This window comes from Leptopilina heterotoma, unplaced genomic scaffold, assembly GCF_015476425.1.
Source record: "Leptopilina heterotoma isolate Lh14 unplaced genomic scaffold, ASM1547642v1 Lhet_261, whole genome shotgun sequence".
NCBI lineage: Eukaryota > Metazoa > Arthropoda > Insecta > Hymenoptera > Figitidae > Leptopilina > Leptopilina heterotoma.
In genome coordinates this window covers 510,505-527,689 of record NW_025110971.1, presented here as the reverse complement: position 1 = coordinate 527,689, position 17,185 = coordinate 510,505, and the positions used below count along the sequence as shown (strand labels likewise).

Sequence of the window (17,185 nt, the reverse complement as noted above, 5' to 3'; positions counted from 1 at the left end):
ATATTTTTTTCAAAATTTTAACGTAATTCTTCGAAAGAATTCAATTATCTTGATAAATATCAAAATTCTTCATAGAAATTAAATTATTTTCAAAAATTATTTTTATAAATAACAATATTTATCATAAGAATTAAAATTATTTTTAAAAGTAATGAAATCTTTAGCAGAAATTTAATTATTTTCAAAAAAATTTTCAAAATTCTAGTCCAGATTTTAATGCAATATTCTTCGCCAAAATTTCAATTATTTTTAAAGGTTTCCTTAATTCAATATTTTTCAATGCGAACTATTTAAATAAAATTTTCCAAAAGGATTAATTTATTCAAAAAAATTATTTTTATAAATGATAAAAATTTAACAGGAATTCAATTATTTAAAATAAAATTTGCAGAAATGTTTTCGAAAAAAAACAATTATTTAAAATTTTTTTCTATAATTTCTCTCAATAATTCAATTATTTTCATAAATATTAAAATTCTTTTTAGAAACTCAATTATTTTCATAAATAATAAAACTCATCACAGAATTTAAAATTATTTTTGATACAGTTTTAATTAAATTCTTTGAAAAATATCATTATTCTTAAAAATTTTCAATTATTTTCAAAAATTTTGGTCAATTAATATCTTTCAATACCTACTATTTAAATAAAATTTCCCAACAGAATTCATTTATTAAAAAAAAAAAAATGATTTTTATAAATGATAAAAGTTTCACAGAAAGTGAATTATTTAAAATTGATTTATAAAATTCCTCGCAATAATTTAATTATTTTTATAAATATTAAAATTTTTTCCAGGGATTCAATAATTTTCATAAATACAGGTAATAAAATTCTTTTTAGAAATTCAATTGTTTTCCTAAATAAAAGTCATGGCAGAAGTTCAATTATTTATTTTTAATACAATTTTAATTGAAATACATTGAAAAAATTAATTATTATTCTTAAACATTTTATTAAAATTCTTCAAATCCTTGAAAATCTGTATTTTTTATAAATTGAACTAACAATTCTGTAGAATTAATTTTTGGAAAATTTTAATAGAGTTTCTTTCGAATTTTTTCTTTTCTAATATTTTTAATTGAAGAAATTCCGAATAATTGAAATTTCGTAAAATTGAGTTGTAAACAAATAAATTTAAAAATTCTGAAAGAACTTTTTCAAAGATTATGTATATTAAAAATAACTAGTTTGAAAGAAGAATTTTATTTAAAAATTGTAGAAAATAATAATTTGATTGAAATGATGAAAATAATTTTGAAGAAGCTGTAACAACATTCTTATAATATAAAATAATCACTCTGTCATGTTTTATAATAAATTTTTATAAGTTGTTGAATTTGAAATTTTTTAAAATATCTTAATTACTACTGAAAAATAATACTCATATTTATTTATAAATAAAGTTATTGATATTTTCGAATAATTTTACAATTAAAGGAATTCGTAAATAAATGAAATAGTACATTTTTTTGAATATCTAATAATTGTTATAGTGAATCAGAATATTTTTTAGGTTCAGAAAAAAAATTAAAATTCTGTCTGGAAATCAGGGAAAAGCAAAATTAAATTTTTGTTCACAATCCTGATAATAAATGAATAGTTTGGGGAATAAATTTTGTTTGAAATAAATAATAGAAGACCACTCAGAACGCTCAAACTCCCATTACTATTTGCACAAACTGCAAATAGCGAACGATCCTCGAGTACTGGAAAGATCGTGAAAACGATCTCGCCAGCAGCCTCTCACGCTCAGAGAGAAGAGCTACTGCTCATCATCGTGGCTGCATCGACTCCACTTTTGGGTAGAGAGGACGTGAAGATATACTACAGAAATGATCCTGTGAAGTATGATCTTGTCTTTCCACTGTCTCGTCTCAGACTTTATACTTTTCATAAGCCAACTCGCTTGTGAGAGAATTTACACTCGCCCTCTGGCGGACGCTGTACCAAGCTACTAGAAAAATTAAAACTACTTTACCAACATTGAACTATATCTTACCTGAGCTGACGTCAACATCTCCACGTTTATTAATTTCGGCTCATAAGGAACGAGCGTAACTTCTCGAAATTTTAAATAATTTTTACCCCATTGTTTCTGAAAAATTTTATTTTTATAAGAATGAAATGAGTATAATAAAAATATTAATTTGATAAAAATATTAATTTGATAAAAACAATAATTTGATAAAAACAAAATATTTCAATAAGAATAATAAGAGAATATTTCTAGACAAGAAAATAAATTATTATTTCTCAAAAAAAAAAAAAACTTACGGGTTTGTCCGCTAAAACAACTTCGACTATATTTTCCAATCGAACTCCAAAATCAAAATCTTTATAATAACCAGGTTCTATGGATAGAAAATATCCTGGTTTTAAACGAATGTTATTACAGTCGGATGGATTTGCACTTCCTCCAAGGTATGATATACTAATAGGAGCTGTAACAGTTATTTTCAATATACCATTCAATTGAATTATTTTAATTTTTAAAATATTTTCTTCTTCTTGTTCTCAAAAAATTTTTCCACTAAATCTTCAATTCTTACGTTCGTGAACTGAGAGAAAATGCCCTATTCCATGACTACTACCATGCATATAATCTTCTCCCTTTCTCCAAAGTGTTTCCCTCGCCAGAACATCGATCTGATCAGTTCGTAGATCATCAGGAAAGATTAGTGACGATAATTGTATGCTTCCAATTAAAACTCTCGTGTAAGCGTCCTTTTGTTCGGGAGAAGGAATTCCGAAATGCATTGTACGTGTAATGTCAGTCGTTCCATCTTTCGGACAAACAAATATAAAATTAATGCCTTTCTAATTATTAACTTATTTTTAGACTTCGCACTCAACACAATTAATTTTAGAAAAGTGTCAAATAGTAGCTTTAAGAGTAAGAAAAGTAGTAAAAAAAAGTAGCTATCGAAAAATTAAATTTGATGTCAGAAAAACAGTGTAGATAAATTATATTAAAATTTTTTTTTTCTTTTTGAAAAATAAATTACCATCATACTGTCCACCAGAGTCAATGACAAGTGTGGAGTCAGTGCCAATTCGTCGACAAATATTCGACGGTTCATAATGAGGTAAAGCAGCATTTGGTCCATAACCAGCAATCGTGGGAAAGGACAAACCGCGACTCAGATTTTGTTCCAAACGAAATTCATCAAGTGCCCTAACAACTTGTTTCTCGTCCCATCCTTCAGTGTCGTAATCCATTTGTTCTTCCATGTAAGACATAAAATCACACATGGCAATCGCATCTCGAATGTGAGAATTTCTCATCCCCTTTGCTTCAACTTCATTTTTCTCAGCGCGAAGATGAATAACAGGTGACGGTTTCACCAAGTGCTTCTCCCTTGGAATCTGAAAAAACAAAATAACCTTATATGTAAAATTAGTTAAATAATCTTTAACGTCCAAGATCCTTTATAAATTAAGCAAAATAAAAAGAAAACATTCGGACAATGAATAAAATATTTATTTACTCCAACGTTTTGAAATCTAAATGATTTCCTCTTCAGGGAGTCTATCCAAAAAATATATACAAAATTAAAATAATAATAAAAATTATTTAATAATAAATACACTGCAACAGTTTAATCCCTCTAGGATTAAATTAACACCAGAAAGGATTAAAATAATCTATATTTTAGTGTTATTTTTAACTGTGAATGAAATTTTACTTTAAATAAATAAAACACCAAAGTCGACGATTTGTAAAAATTCAACGAATTAAGCTTCTCCAGGGAGAATAGTAAGTTAGTAAGTTAGTTACTAACTTACTAACTAACTTAGTGACATAGTTACTAAATTCAATTGTGTTCAAAAATTAAAAAAAATTCTCGTCAAAATTTCAACTTTTTATAAATAATAAAATTCTTCTCTGATATTCAATTATTTTACAAAATTTTAATCAAATTCTTGTTAAAATTTCAATTATTTTCAAAAGTTTTCTAAAATTCAATGATTTTCAATATCTTCTATTTCAATAAAATTTTCCAAAAGAATTCCATTATTAAAAAAAATTTGAATAAAATTCTACGCAAAAATTCAATTATTTTCATGAATAATAAAAATTTTTACAGGAATTCAATTATTTAAATTTTTTTTATAAATTTCTACGCAATAATTCAATTATTTTCATAAATATTAACATTTTTACAGAGATTCAATTATTTTTATAAATAATAAAATTCTTTTTGGAATTCAATTATTTTTAAAAATAATGAAACTTATTGCTGAATTTTAATTACTTTTAATGCAATTTTAATCGAATTCCTCGAAAAATGTAATTATTCTTCAAAATTTTATTAAAATTCGTCCAAAGAATTTAATGATTTAAAAAATTTGTTGATAACATTTTTTATGAGAATTTAATTTCAAGAAACATGAAATTAATAAATTATTTACTTTTGTATTTAAATAATTGAATTCTCGTAGAATTTACTAATAAAAATGGTTTTAAAAATGAATTTCAGTTAAAATTTTAGATTATAATTAAATATTAAAAGCATAATTATAACGTGGATTTTTAGAAATAATTAAATTTTTAATTAATTCTTTTTAAAAGTTTAATAGGATTTTTATTGAAATTATTTCAAGTTTTTATTTTTCAATATATATATTTAATTGCAGAATTTTCGAATAATTGAAATTTTGTAAAATTGAATTGTAAACGAATGAATTTGAAAATTCTTAAAGAACTTTTTTAAAACTTATTCATAATAATGGATTTATTGAAGAATTTTAGTTAAAAACACTAGAAAAAAATTTAATTTTAAAGAAGTTAGAAATTATTGCTGAAATTCAATTATTTTCAAGAGTAATAAAATTCTTCTTAAAAGGATTCAATTATTTTTACTAATAATAAAACTCATCGCAGAGTTTCAATTATATTTCATACAAAATTGAATTCCTTGAAAAAAGTAATTATGTTCATGCAAATTTTAATAAAAACAAAAAGAATTCAATTATTTAAATATTTGTTACTAAAATTCTTTATGAGAATTGAATTTTGAGAAACATTCAATTATTCAATAAATTATTTATTATTGTATTTATAAATAATTGAATTCTTGTAAGAATTTTCTAATAATAATTGATTTAAAATTCTCAGTTAAAATTTTAGGTTATAATTGAATATTAAAAGCAATATAGCGTGAATTTTTAGATGTAATTGAATTTTGAAATTAATTTTTTTGAAAAAGTTGAATTGAATTTTCTTTTATATTATTTGAAGTTTTTATTTTCTAATATGCATTTAATTAAAGAATTTAGGAATAATTGAAATTTCGTTAAATTTAATATTGTAAACAAATGGATTTGAAAATTGACAAAGAACTTTTTTGAAAATTATTAAAAATAGTAGATATAAAGTAAAATTGTGGTAAAATTTTTTGAAAATAATAATTGAATTGAAATAATAAAAATAATTTTGAAGAAGTATAAAATTCTTATAATATATAAAATAATGATTCTACTACTTGGTCAAATAAAAAATAATTATTTATAATTATAATTATTTATTATAAATAAATAATTATTAATTTATAATATTATTATAAAATATAAAGAAATCCATGACTGCGAGTCGAAGACTCGGAGTTATCGATATCTTCATGTTTTATAATAATATTAGGTATAAATTGAATAAACTAAAATTTCATTCATTGTAAAAAATAACACCAAAATTGATTATTTTAATCTTTTTTGGTGGTGTTAATATAATCTGCAACACTTTTTAATACCTCACGATTTACTGTGATAAAATAAAAATTTATTATTTAATTTTTATTTAAATTAATTATTTTAATTAATTAATTAATCAAAATAGACTAAGATTTAAATTTTGTCACCTGACTCCACAGTCTAGAGTCAGAAAATTATAAAGGAATTTAATATTCATAAAATAAATTAAAAAAAAAATAATTTAAAATTAAAAATTTTAAAATAATAATCAATAGTGAAAATTAGTAACAAATTAAAAATTAATAACGAATCACTATATAAAAAAATTAAATTAATGTCAAATTATATTATTTTCTATATACCAAATTCCATCACTTTATTGTAATTGCAAATTAATATAAAAAAAACAAAAGAAATTATCCGCGAATAATAAATTATATATCACAATTATTTTGTTCTCGTATTTAGTTCAACAATTGCTTCGTGGATTTTTAAAAGTAAAAAAAAGTGATTGTATGCAATTGGTTCGATGCCGCGGGCGCCAAGGCGTCCTCAGGCCACGGAAAATATGAAAGTCTGGAGGTATTTTATGACTTGGCACGCGGCAGTATTCTTGGCGGACAATTATTTATCAGCGTTTGGAGCTTGATACTGATTAAAGTAATATTGATCGTGGGCTTCTGGAGTGAAGAAAAATTGACATTAGAACGGGTTATCATTGCTCTGTTCATGTCGACGGGGCGTGTCAGCTCGTCACGCGGTCTCATCGAGCTCCAAAGGGACAGGCGAACATCTCCAAGAGGGTGCCACTAAGACTAGGATTATCGCACATCTTATATATCTTTAATCTCCTTATAGGCGCAAGATTCGTTAGAATTTTTCTCTAAAAAAAAAAAATTTACTCGGTTCAAATAACCCATTATTTGAATATATTATCAGTTAAATATTTACTTGAATCAAATAATTTTTATTCGAGACAATTAAATTGTATTTTTTATAATATTTTTATTTTTTTTAAATACTTAAATTATTGGTTCAAATTCGATTTAACTGATTCAAATAAAAATTATTTGATTCAAGTAAATATTTATTTAAATTAAACAATTTTTATTGAAGTCAATTAAATTGTTTGTTTAAACAATTGTTTGTTTGTCATTTAAATTGTTTCTATTTTTTTTCAAATACTTCAATTATTGGTTGAAATTCGATTTAATTGAATCAAATAAAAATTGTTTGAATCAATAACAACAATTTTTATACGTTTTTTGTCTCAATTTGATATCATTAGAAAAACTATGATTTCTATTCATTAAATTATGAATAAAATAACATAGAAACAGTTTACTAACAATTCGAGAATTGTTATTCAATTAGCATTGACATTAACAAGCAAAAATTACTTGTTTATATGCAGCAATGAAGTGTTGAGATTGAAATTCTGAATTACAGCATCAAAGTTACCGGCGCACAGACAAGACAGAATCCGTCATAGCAAACATGTCTAAGAAAGCATCCTGTTTGAGATTGCATTTCACAGGAATAGAGCAAGTGTGTAAATTACACCGTAAATAAATACAAGCGTATAGAAACTTTAGATTAATGCACTTAGTAAATTTCATCTTCTATTTGTATTAGAAATTTACTCCTATTTGAAAATCAACAAACAGTATATGCAACATATTACTAATCTTAAATAGTACAATTTAATCATTTAATTTCATCTAATTGAGGACATCATTTTCCCATTCTCATTATAATATGAAAATTATTAAATTTTTTTTTAGATTATTACTTATTTATTTAGAATTATTTTCCATTATTATATTAATCGTTATTAACTACACTCGTTACTACACTCGGAAAAAAGATTTATTTGACTCATTTAGAAACTTTATTTTATTTGACTTAGACAAACTTTTTTCTGAGTGTAATTTGAAATTTTAATTTTCAAAAATTTTTCTGGAATTAAAAAATCATGATTACTTACCGAAAAGAAAATTTCCGCTGAAGCTCCTTGAGCGTACCCACAAGGGGCGGGAAGCCAAACTGTATTCCAAGCCTGAGACATTGTTGAAATATCATACCAGAATGATGTATAATTATGCCATCTGAAACCAATTTTCCACCCTTCTAATATTTCCTTCTAATGTTCTATATATAGTATTAAAATTATGAAGTAACACAATATTTTTCCCTCGAGGGCTAATTAAACGAAAATCGCTTCTTTATTTAATAAATGAAAATTCAAAAACTAATAAATATAAATTGTAAACTAATAATGATCCGCACAAGTTTTTGAACGTTCAAGTAAACAAAATTGATTTTCATAAAAAATATTTAATATTGTAAATTGATTTTTTCTATCATATATAGTAAGAAAATTAATTTAAAAAATAGTTACTGGTAGTTAAAAGTTACCACTTCGTGGAAAATCACCCAAATAGAATACATTTTAATCAATAAAAGTTTATATTAGCATTTAGAAACTTTATAATTAATTTTGTTGGTAACAGACTTCGCACACAATAATTTTTTTTTTAAAATAGCAAAAAGTAGCTTTAAGACTGAAAAAAGTAGCAATAAAACTGAAAAAAGTACCTACTATCAAAAAATTAAATTTGGAGACTAAAAACTTATTTTAGACGATTCACAAAATTCATAAAAATTTCATTCCGTATTTCTTTGACATTTTCCTGATTTCCATTAAAAAATTTGTTTTCCTTTAATTTTAAATTCTTCTAAATTGGAATTATTTTCCAAACTTTTAGTTAGAAATTTTAGAAATTTTAGAATTCTTCAAAAATTCGATTATATTTCAAAATAATTTTTAAAAGTAAGAAAAAAATTTTTTTTTAAATATAAAATTTATTTCAATTAAATTTTGACAAAAATTTCCATCAATTGGAAATTTTGAATAAATATTTTTAATTTCTTTAAATTTTAATTAAAATTTTTCAAAATTAAAATTTTCTTTTTAAATAATTAAATTAAATTATTCAAATTTTTCTTCAATAAGTATATAAATACTTATTTATTTTTCTACAGGAATTAAAATTTTGAAACAATTTTAATGTAAAACTTTTTTTAAATTTACAAGAATTTTTATAAAAAATTCACATTATAACGCATTTAATATTCAATTATTATAATCTAAAATTTTAACTGTAATTTATTTTTAAATCAATTCTTATTCAAAAATTCTATACAAGAATTCAATTATTTAAATACAAAAATCAATAATTGATCAAATAACTGATTGTTTCTTAAAATTAAATACTAAAACAAATGTTATCAAAATTTTTGAAAATAATTCATTTCTTTCGAAGAATATTAATAAAACTTTAGAAAATAATTACATTTTTCGAGAAATTTATTTTAAACTGTATTCAAAATAGTTTAAATTCTGTAAAGAATTTTACTTTTTTTTAAATAATTGAATTCTTTTTTTCATTAAATTTAAAAGAATAATTCAAATATTTCGAAGAACGTAATTAAAATTGAGTTAAAAATAATTGAATTTTTTCGATGAATTTTATTATTTATGGAAATAATAATTTAACTATTATAAACAAATTTTGTAAAAATTTTAGAATATAATTAATTTTTTACAAAGAATTTCATTTAAATGTTTAAATAATTGATTTCTTTCGAAATAATTTCATAAAAATTGTATTTCACACAATTAAATTACTTTAAAAATGTTATTTTGTGGAAATTTTTGAAAATAATTAAAAGATTTCAAAGAATTGAATTAAAATTGTATTGAAAATAATTAAATCTTCTGAAGAATTATTATATTATTAGTGGAAATAATTGAATTCCTGCAAAAAACTTTATTTATTTTGAAAATAATTGAATCGTTGTAAAGAATTTTATTAAATTTTTTTAAATAATTTAATTTCTGGGAAAAATTTTATAATTTGCAAAAAAAATAGAATTCTTTTTTTCATTTTATAAAAATTTAAAAGAATAATTCAAATACTTCGAAAAACTTAATTAAAATTGCATTAAAAATAATTAAATTCTTCACATGATTTTTATTATTTATGAAAATAATTGAATTCTTTCGAGAAATTTTATTTAAATTTATTAAAATTATTCTTCCAACAAATTTTATTGAAGTTTTTTAAATAATTAAATTTTTTAAAATAATTTTATGAAAATTTAAAAAAAATTTAATTTGTTAAAATTTCAATTATTTAGAATAATTTATTTAAAATTATATTAAAAATAATTTAATTCTTTTAACGAATTTGATAGAATTTTTTTAAATAAATTAATTTTTTTGAATGATTTTATGAAAATTGAAAAGAATAATTTATTTTAAATTGTATTAAAAATAATTGATATTCTGTGGAGAATTTATTAATTATGAAAATAATTTAATTCTTTTGGGAAATTTTATATAAATAATATAGAAATTTGTATATCTGAATAAATAAGTAAAATAATAGATATTGAAAATATTTGAATTTCATTATTTGTGAAAATAACTGAATTCTCGTAAAAGATTTTCGAAAATTTTTCGAAATAATTGAATTGTATCAAAAAATTTTATAAAAAAAATTCTCATTGTTTCTAAGAAGAATTTTATTGAATTTTTTAAGAATAATTTCTTTATTCCAACTATTAGCGAATTTAAATTCGTGAAAATTGTCAAAAATAGAAAAAAGTAGCTTTTATTGTCACAAATTTTAAAGGAAGTATCCAAATAGTAGCTTATTGTAAAAAAGTAGTAAATAGTAGGTTTTAGTAGATGAGTGCGAAGCCTGTGATACTCTCTAAATTTCAATTAGTAAAGATGTTTACTAATTTAAATTAGTGACAGAGTATTTTGCTTTCGAATTAATAAATTTTACTATTAAATTAGCAGAAATTAGTAAATTAGTAAAGTTTACTAATAAATAGTAATTTATACTAATTTAATAGTAAATTTTACTAAAAAAATAGTAATTTCTACTAATTTAATAGTAAATTTTACTAATAAATAGAAATTTCTGCTAATTTAATAGTAAATTTTACTAATAAATAATTATTTCTGCTAATTTAATAGTAAATTTATAATTTACTAATAAATAGTACTTTCTACTGATTAGTAAAATTTACTAATTCAAAAGCAAAAAGTCAGTTCCTTATTCAAATTAGTATAAACATTTTTATTATTAAAAGTTTAGTTAGTACATGAGGAGTATAATGATTGTAATAAAATTTTGATTTGAAGATATGAAAAATAAATTTTAATTAACACTAACTCTCTGTCTTGAATATTGATTATAATCGGCACATTGTCCCAAAAGACGGGGGAGAAATTTGAGTCACATGACAGGAGTCACGTAAATATATATTCACACACACGACATGTATAATCAAATATAACAATGGGTCCGCGTCAGTAATAATTACACTTACTTGACGCAGTCTGCATGGTAACATGCATCCATTTTGAGATGAGTTTCTGTACTTCGTTTCAGCTTGTTGCGTGGAGCATAAAGATGAATTGCCCCATAGGTAATGATTGTGTAAGCCCTGAGGACCGGAGTGTACGGCAAGTCAGAGCCACGAATATTGAAAAGCCAGGCAATTTCATCCAGGGCAGTAATTATCAGTGCATCAGCCGATGATAATTCCATTTCTAATCGCACTTGTTTTATTTTCTCCTGCCACGGTTTACCCGAATATTTATCATCAAGAACAAATGCCGCCAAACTGCTGTACTCCTTTCTTCCCACCTTCCAAATATTGTCAATCAAATTCTCACGAACTGGCACCAAACTCACCGATGTGTTCTCTGTCCAATTTTTAAAAATATTAAAGTCTCTTTCTTTCATAAAAATTAATTAAGATTTAATAATAAATTAAGATTTTCGTAAATGAAAAATAGTTTCCCTCTTTCTAAACATTCTATTAACCATTTATTATCCATTTATATTTTACATCTGGAATTTATAAATAAATAATTTATATAATTAAATTTATAAGATAATTTATAAATAAATTTATAAAATAATTTATAAATAAATAAAAACAATTAAGTACACTTAATTGATTAAGTCTTAAAAAATTTTCTTTTCTCAAAAAAATTCTTTTCCTAGACAGAAAAAATGAAGAAAGAAGGAAAAATGTTGACCACACGAGCGCAATTTTCACAACGGGGAAAAAAAATTAGTTAAAGAAAAAAAAAATAAAAGAAAATTGCTTCGTTGTAGTCTGAAATAAATCTAAAGAAAGAAGTGTTTTCGTGTGCGTTGTATAGTGGAAAACTTTTATTACCAAATTGTTTTTCCCAAAGTTTCCACCTGAACGCTGGTATAAGTTTTGGATCTGCTCCAACCCTAGCTCTGCGACCATTAAATTCATTTATTAACCATTGAGTTATTGTAGGGACCTACAACAAATTTATTTTCTAATTATACGCTTGGTTTGAAAATTTTAAATATATAAATTATAAATAGCAATATTTCCATCAAAACGATACTTTGGATTTGGTATTATAAATTTGAAATTAAAAAGAAATTTTTAAGAACTAAAATAATTGTGTTAAAAATTTAATATATCAATTATAAATATCTATATAATTAATTATAAATTATTATAAATAATATAAATTAAATATAAATATTTCTGTCACGACATTCATAGAATTAAATTTAATATTAGAATATTAAACAATTTGATTCAATATTAAATGAGAATTTAAATTAATTGGAATTAGGATTAAATTTTAATTGAAGACAAAACATAATTAATGTTTTCTATTTCTGACATAATAATTTCTTTTTAAATAACTTAATTATTGAAGAATTAACATAAAATTCTCACATAGAAATTATTTAATAAATAATATTACTTAAATATTTCGAATTAATTCAATTTTAAAAGAGTTGCGCTTACAATTTCCATAAATTGATGAACGTTATGAAATTGGTAAAATTTTTAATATAGATATATTTAATTAATTATTAAAAATAATGGATTTATAGAAGCACTAATGAAAATTGAATTTTACAGAAGTTAAAAATGCTTCCAGAAATTCAATTATTTTCAAAATTAATAAAATTCTTCCCAAAAATTCAATTATGCTCAAAAATGTTTTTAAATTCTGTTCAAAATTTTCAAATATCTTTATAAATAATAAAATTCTTTTCCGAAATTCCATTATTTTCAAAAATTTCCCTATAAATTCAATGATTTCCAATATCTACTATTATAATAAAATTTTAATAAAATTCATTCATTTAAAAAACAGTTTAAAAACATTTAATTATTTTCATAAATAATAATAAAAATTTCACAGGGATTCAATTATTTACAAATTTTATATAAATTTCTTTGCAATATAATTCAATTATTTTCAAAGATAATAAAATTTCTTTTGGAAATTCAATTATCTTCGCATAAATAATTAAATTCATCGCAGAATTTGAATTATTTTTTATACAGTTTTAATTGAATTCTTAGAAAAATGACATTATTCTTAAAAATTTTTAATTATTTTCAAAAATATTGCTCAATTCAATATTTTTCTCAATACCTATAATATTTAAATAAAATTTACCCTAAAAATTCCATTATTTAAAAAAAATATTTTTATAAATAATGAAAGTTTCACAGGAATTCAATTATTTAAAATAGAATTTATAGAAATTTTTTCAAAAAATCAATCATTTCAAATGATTTCAAAGATTATTCTTAAAAATTTGATTAAAATTCGTCAGAAGAATTCAATTATTTTAAAATTTGTTAATAAAATTCTTTATGGGAATTCAATTTTAATAAACATTCAATTATTCAATAAATTATTTATTTTTGTATTTAAAGAATTAAATTCTTGTAGAATTTTTTAATGAAAATTGATTTAAAAATGATTTTTAGTTAAAATTATATAGATAATAATTAAATATTAAAAGCTATAGCGTGGATTTTTAGAAGTAAATGAATTTTAAAAAGGTTTCAAATAAAAATCCTTGAAAATCTGTACTTTTTATACATTTAACTACAAATTCTGGAGATTTATTTTTTTGAAAAAGTTTAATTGAATTTACTTTTTAAATTATTTTAATTTTCTATTTTTCATTTCTAATTGAAGAATTTCCGAATAATCGAATTTTCGTAAAATTGAGTTGTAAACAAATGGACTTGAAAATTCTCAAAAAATTATTAAAGATAATTAATTTAGAGAAGAATTTAAGTTAAAAATTCTAGAAAATAATGGTTGAATTTGAAATGATAAAAATAATTTTAAAGAAGCTACAGTAATAACATTCTTATAATATAAAATAATCACTCTGTCATGTTTTATAATAAATTCTTATAAGTTGTTGAATTTGAAATTTTTTAAAATCTTAATTACTACTGAAAAATAATAATCATATTTATAAATCAAGATATTGATGTTTTCGAATAATTTTCCAATTAAAGAAATTCGTAAATAAATGAAATAGTACATTTTTTTGAGTATCTAATAATTTTTAGAGTGAATCAGAATATTTCATAGGTTCAGGAAAAAAATTAAAATTCTGTCTGGAAAATCAGGGAAGAGGAAAATTAAATTTTTGTTGACAACCCTGATAATAAATTAATAGTTTGGGGAATAAATTTTGTTTGAAATAAATAATAGAAGACCACTCAGAACGCTCAAACTCCCATTACTATTTGCACAAACTGCAAATAGCGAACGATCCTCGAGTACTGGAAAGATCGTGAAAACGATCTCGCCAGCAGCCTCTCACGCTCAGAGAGAAGAGCTACTGCTCATCATCGTGGCTGCATCGACTCCACTTTTGGGTAGAGAGGACGTGAAGATATACTACAGAAATGATCCTGTGAAGTATGATCTTGTCTTTCCACTGTCTCGTCTCAGACTTTATACTTTTCATACGTCAACTCGCTTGTGAGAGAATTTACACTCGCCCCCTGGCGGTCACTTCTTGAAACTTCTATCCACTGAGCCATCACTGTCGTTAAGTTAGTGTTAGAGAGGCAGGGGGAATCAAGAAAATGACCAAGACAAGTGCGCACCACTGGAAACTCTTACCGCAATTGTAAATTGTCAGTCGGTACTTCAGGCTTCTTCTCGCATAGTTTACCACATTTTAATTAAACATCAATTTTTACGTCTAAAAAATTATTTTTTTCTGTATTTAAAGTTAAAAGTAAAAAGCGTACATCTTCACGGCCTTCTTTCATTATGGTCCATTTACAATCTATTTGCTCATCAGCCTGAAGATGATATCTTCCATCAGTCCACAGAACTGCCTTATTCATCGTCACTAGCGCATCTCCTGAACTTCCCTGAAATCCTGTTATGTATTCTCTCCTTCTGTCGTGTTCGTGAACAGTTTCACTCTATCAAACAGAATAAAATAATTCACCCAGATTTATTAATTACTTATCCATAAGCACTTATTTCGTATTCAATAAATTAATTTTTTTGTGTAATTAAATTAGAGTAAATGTTTCAACTCGACTATAATATTTTTCGACATTAAAAATATTAATTTTACGAAAATTTAATTGCATTTTAAAGTTTATACTATACACTTTATACACAGACTGTAGTTTCATATCTCTAATGATAACAGTTGCTGATGTTAGAAGTGTAATAAATATTCCTAAACACGTTACTATGCAAATTTTGGGAACATTTCACCGCATATAACACATTCGCTTATATAATTCTAGAAACTGCAATGTTTTGTGGTATCATGGCTCTAATTTAACAATTTTATAGGTTCAAAAACACAACATGCAAACATGTTTAATCATACAAGTTAATGTATACATTTTGAATATAGCCATACATATTAAACATTCTGTTTAAATTGTTAATTCTATTATATAATATATATAATACAAAAAAGAAAAGCTCACAATTGCGCAACACTTGGCAAAAAATTAAAATTTAAATCTGTATGTCGCTATACAATTTAATACCTGTATTCTTTCTATAATTGTTTCTCGAGAATTAGCTATGTATTTTCCGCTCTGAAAATTGTGAATAGAATTTCATTTAATATCAGACTTTTACAGTGTGTAAATTTCTACAAAAAAAAAGGGAAAAACGAATATAGCATTTCTTTTACACTGAAAAAAAGTTATTTGATTCACAATAAACGATTAGTTGTATATTATCAAATAAATATTTATTTATATCAATATATAAATATTGATAATAGTATACCCTAGTCAAGTAACCGGTTATTTGAATCAGAATCAAATAATAATTTTTTTTCAGTGTATATAATGATAAACTATTAAAAATTAAAATGAGGAAAAATAAAAAATTACCTGATGTTCATCGTCTGAGGTTACGATATAAGCATCAAGTGGAGGACCTTCTATTGTTGTAATTCGGTTCATTTCAGCTCTTAGAAGGGTTAATTTCATCGACGTGTCGACTCGATTTTTGGGTTGCTCCTCCAAATATTTGTCAACCGGACAAAATATTCTAACGAAGCCTTTATAATTTATCGGAGAATTTTGCAGTCCTTGTCCAATAGTGAAATCTATAAATATAAAATTTTACAATATGTTTATTTTTTATTTTAGTTTTTGAATTAAGATCAAAATAAAATTTTTAAAAAATTATAAACTTCCAACTGCGTCTAAAATGGTAAAAAATTCAAATTTACCAGCGAGTGTTGTTTTAACACTGAATTCGATGTGAAAAGTGTCTGCATCAAATTTTAACCCGCGGTAGTGTTATATATATCAACACTGAAAATAGGATAAATTTTCTATTATGAATATTTACCCTCAAATGAGATTACCCAACCAAAATATTACCCGAAATAAAAACAACACTCAGTTTTCTGTGTGTATTCAAATTTAAAATTAAAATTTATTTTAAAATTTTTAATTTAAATTTATGTTATAAATATTATAAAAAAAGAAAGATTTATTATAATATTTAAAAAAAAGATTTGGAGGCGCCGGGTATCGATCCCGGTACCTCTCGCATGCTAAGCGAGCGCTCTACCATCTGAGCTACGCCCCCTGATAGTTTAACCTTCACTAAACAACCTACTTGTACCCACGAGGCTCGAATTAAGTTCAAAATTTTTTCATCGTTTCGTCTATTTTTACAGTTAATTGACACTTTATAAACTTATAAAGTTTATATCCGAGAGTAAAATTCAATTTTTCCGTTTTAGTCTCTTCTTCTATAATTTTCTTTAATAAAAATTTAAACCATCATTTTCTTCAATAAAAATTTAAACCACCCTTTTTTTACTATGAAAATTATCGACTCGATTACTCGACTGACCGTACACAAAAGAAAAATTTTGTATTTTTTACAAACTATGTTTACAAACTATTCACTCTTTATTGAAATTTTTAGCTTCGTACAGTTGCTTCAAGCATCAAGTATTATATATAAAGCAAGTCGAAGTGTTTCTTTATATGACAAATTTTTTTTTTCATGTCTTCTCATATTTCTGAAAATGCAAATTGAGAATAAGGTTCGTAATCGTGAGAACTGGTCAATTG

At 23.1% G+C, this 17,185-nt stretch overlaps 1 protein-coding gene and 3 non-coding genes across 5 annotated transcripts in view; all 4 read right to left on the bottom strand.

Annotated features, from left to right (window-relative positions):
• LOC122503426 (xaa-Pro aminopeptidase 1-like) overlaps positions 1–17,185 on the bottom strand; it is a 75,791-nt gene that overhangs the window by 1,477 nt on the left and 57,129 nt on the right. Inside the window, exons 3-12 of one of the 2 annotated variants that reach the window (XM_043613959.1) lie at positions 15,983–16,200; positions 15,629–15,679; positions 14,861–15,040; positions 11,966–12,080; positions 11,105–11,483; positions 7,683–7,803; positions 3,010–3,370; positions 2,554–2,787; positions 2,279–2,445; positions 2,004–2,099 (exon numbers count right to left, since the gene is read on the bottom strand). In XM_043613959.1, the coding sequence (XP_043469894.1) occupies positions 2,004–2,099; positions 2,279–2,445; positions 2,554–2,787; positions 3,010–3,370; positions 7,683–7,803; positions 11,105–11,483; positions 11,966–12,080; positions 14,861–15,040; positions 15,629–15,679; positions 15,983–16,200 (1,922 nt within the window). The remainder of the gene's footprint in view (positions 1–2,003; positions 2,100–2,278; positions 2,446–2,553; positions 2,788–3,009; positions 3,371–7,682; positions 7,804–11,104; positions 11,484–11,965; positions 12,081–14,860; positions 15,041–15,628; positions 15,680–15,982; positions 16,201–17,185) is intronic. The other variant, XM_043613960.1, reaches the window with a different exon arrangement.
• LOC122503434 lies at positions 1,643–1,859 on the bottom strand. The gene has a single exon (XR_006301747.1). It is a non-coding gene; the product is annotated as a small nucleolar RNA U3 (small nucleolar RNA).
• LOC122503433 lies at positions 14,316–14,532 on the bottom strand. Its single transcript, XR_006301746.1, has one exon. It is a non-coding gene; the product is annotated as a small nucleolar RNA U3 (small nucleolar RNA).
• Trnaa-agc lies at positions 16,619–16,691 on the bottom strand. The gene has a single exon. It is a non-coding gene; the product is annotated as a tRNA-Ala (tRNA).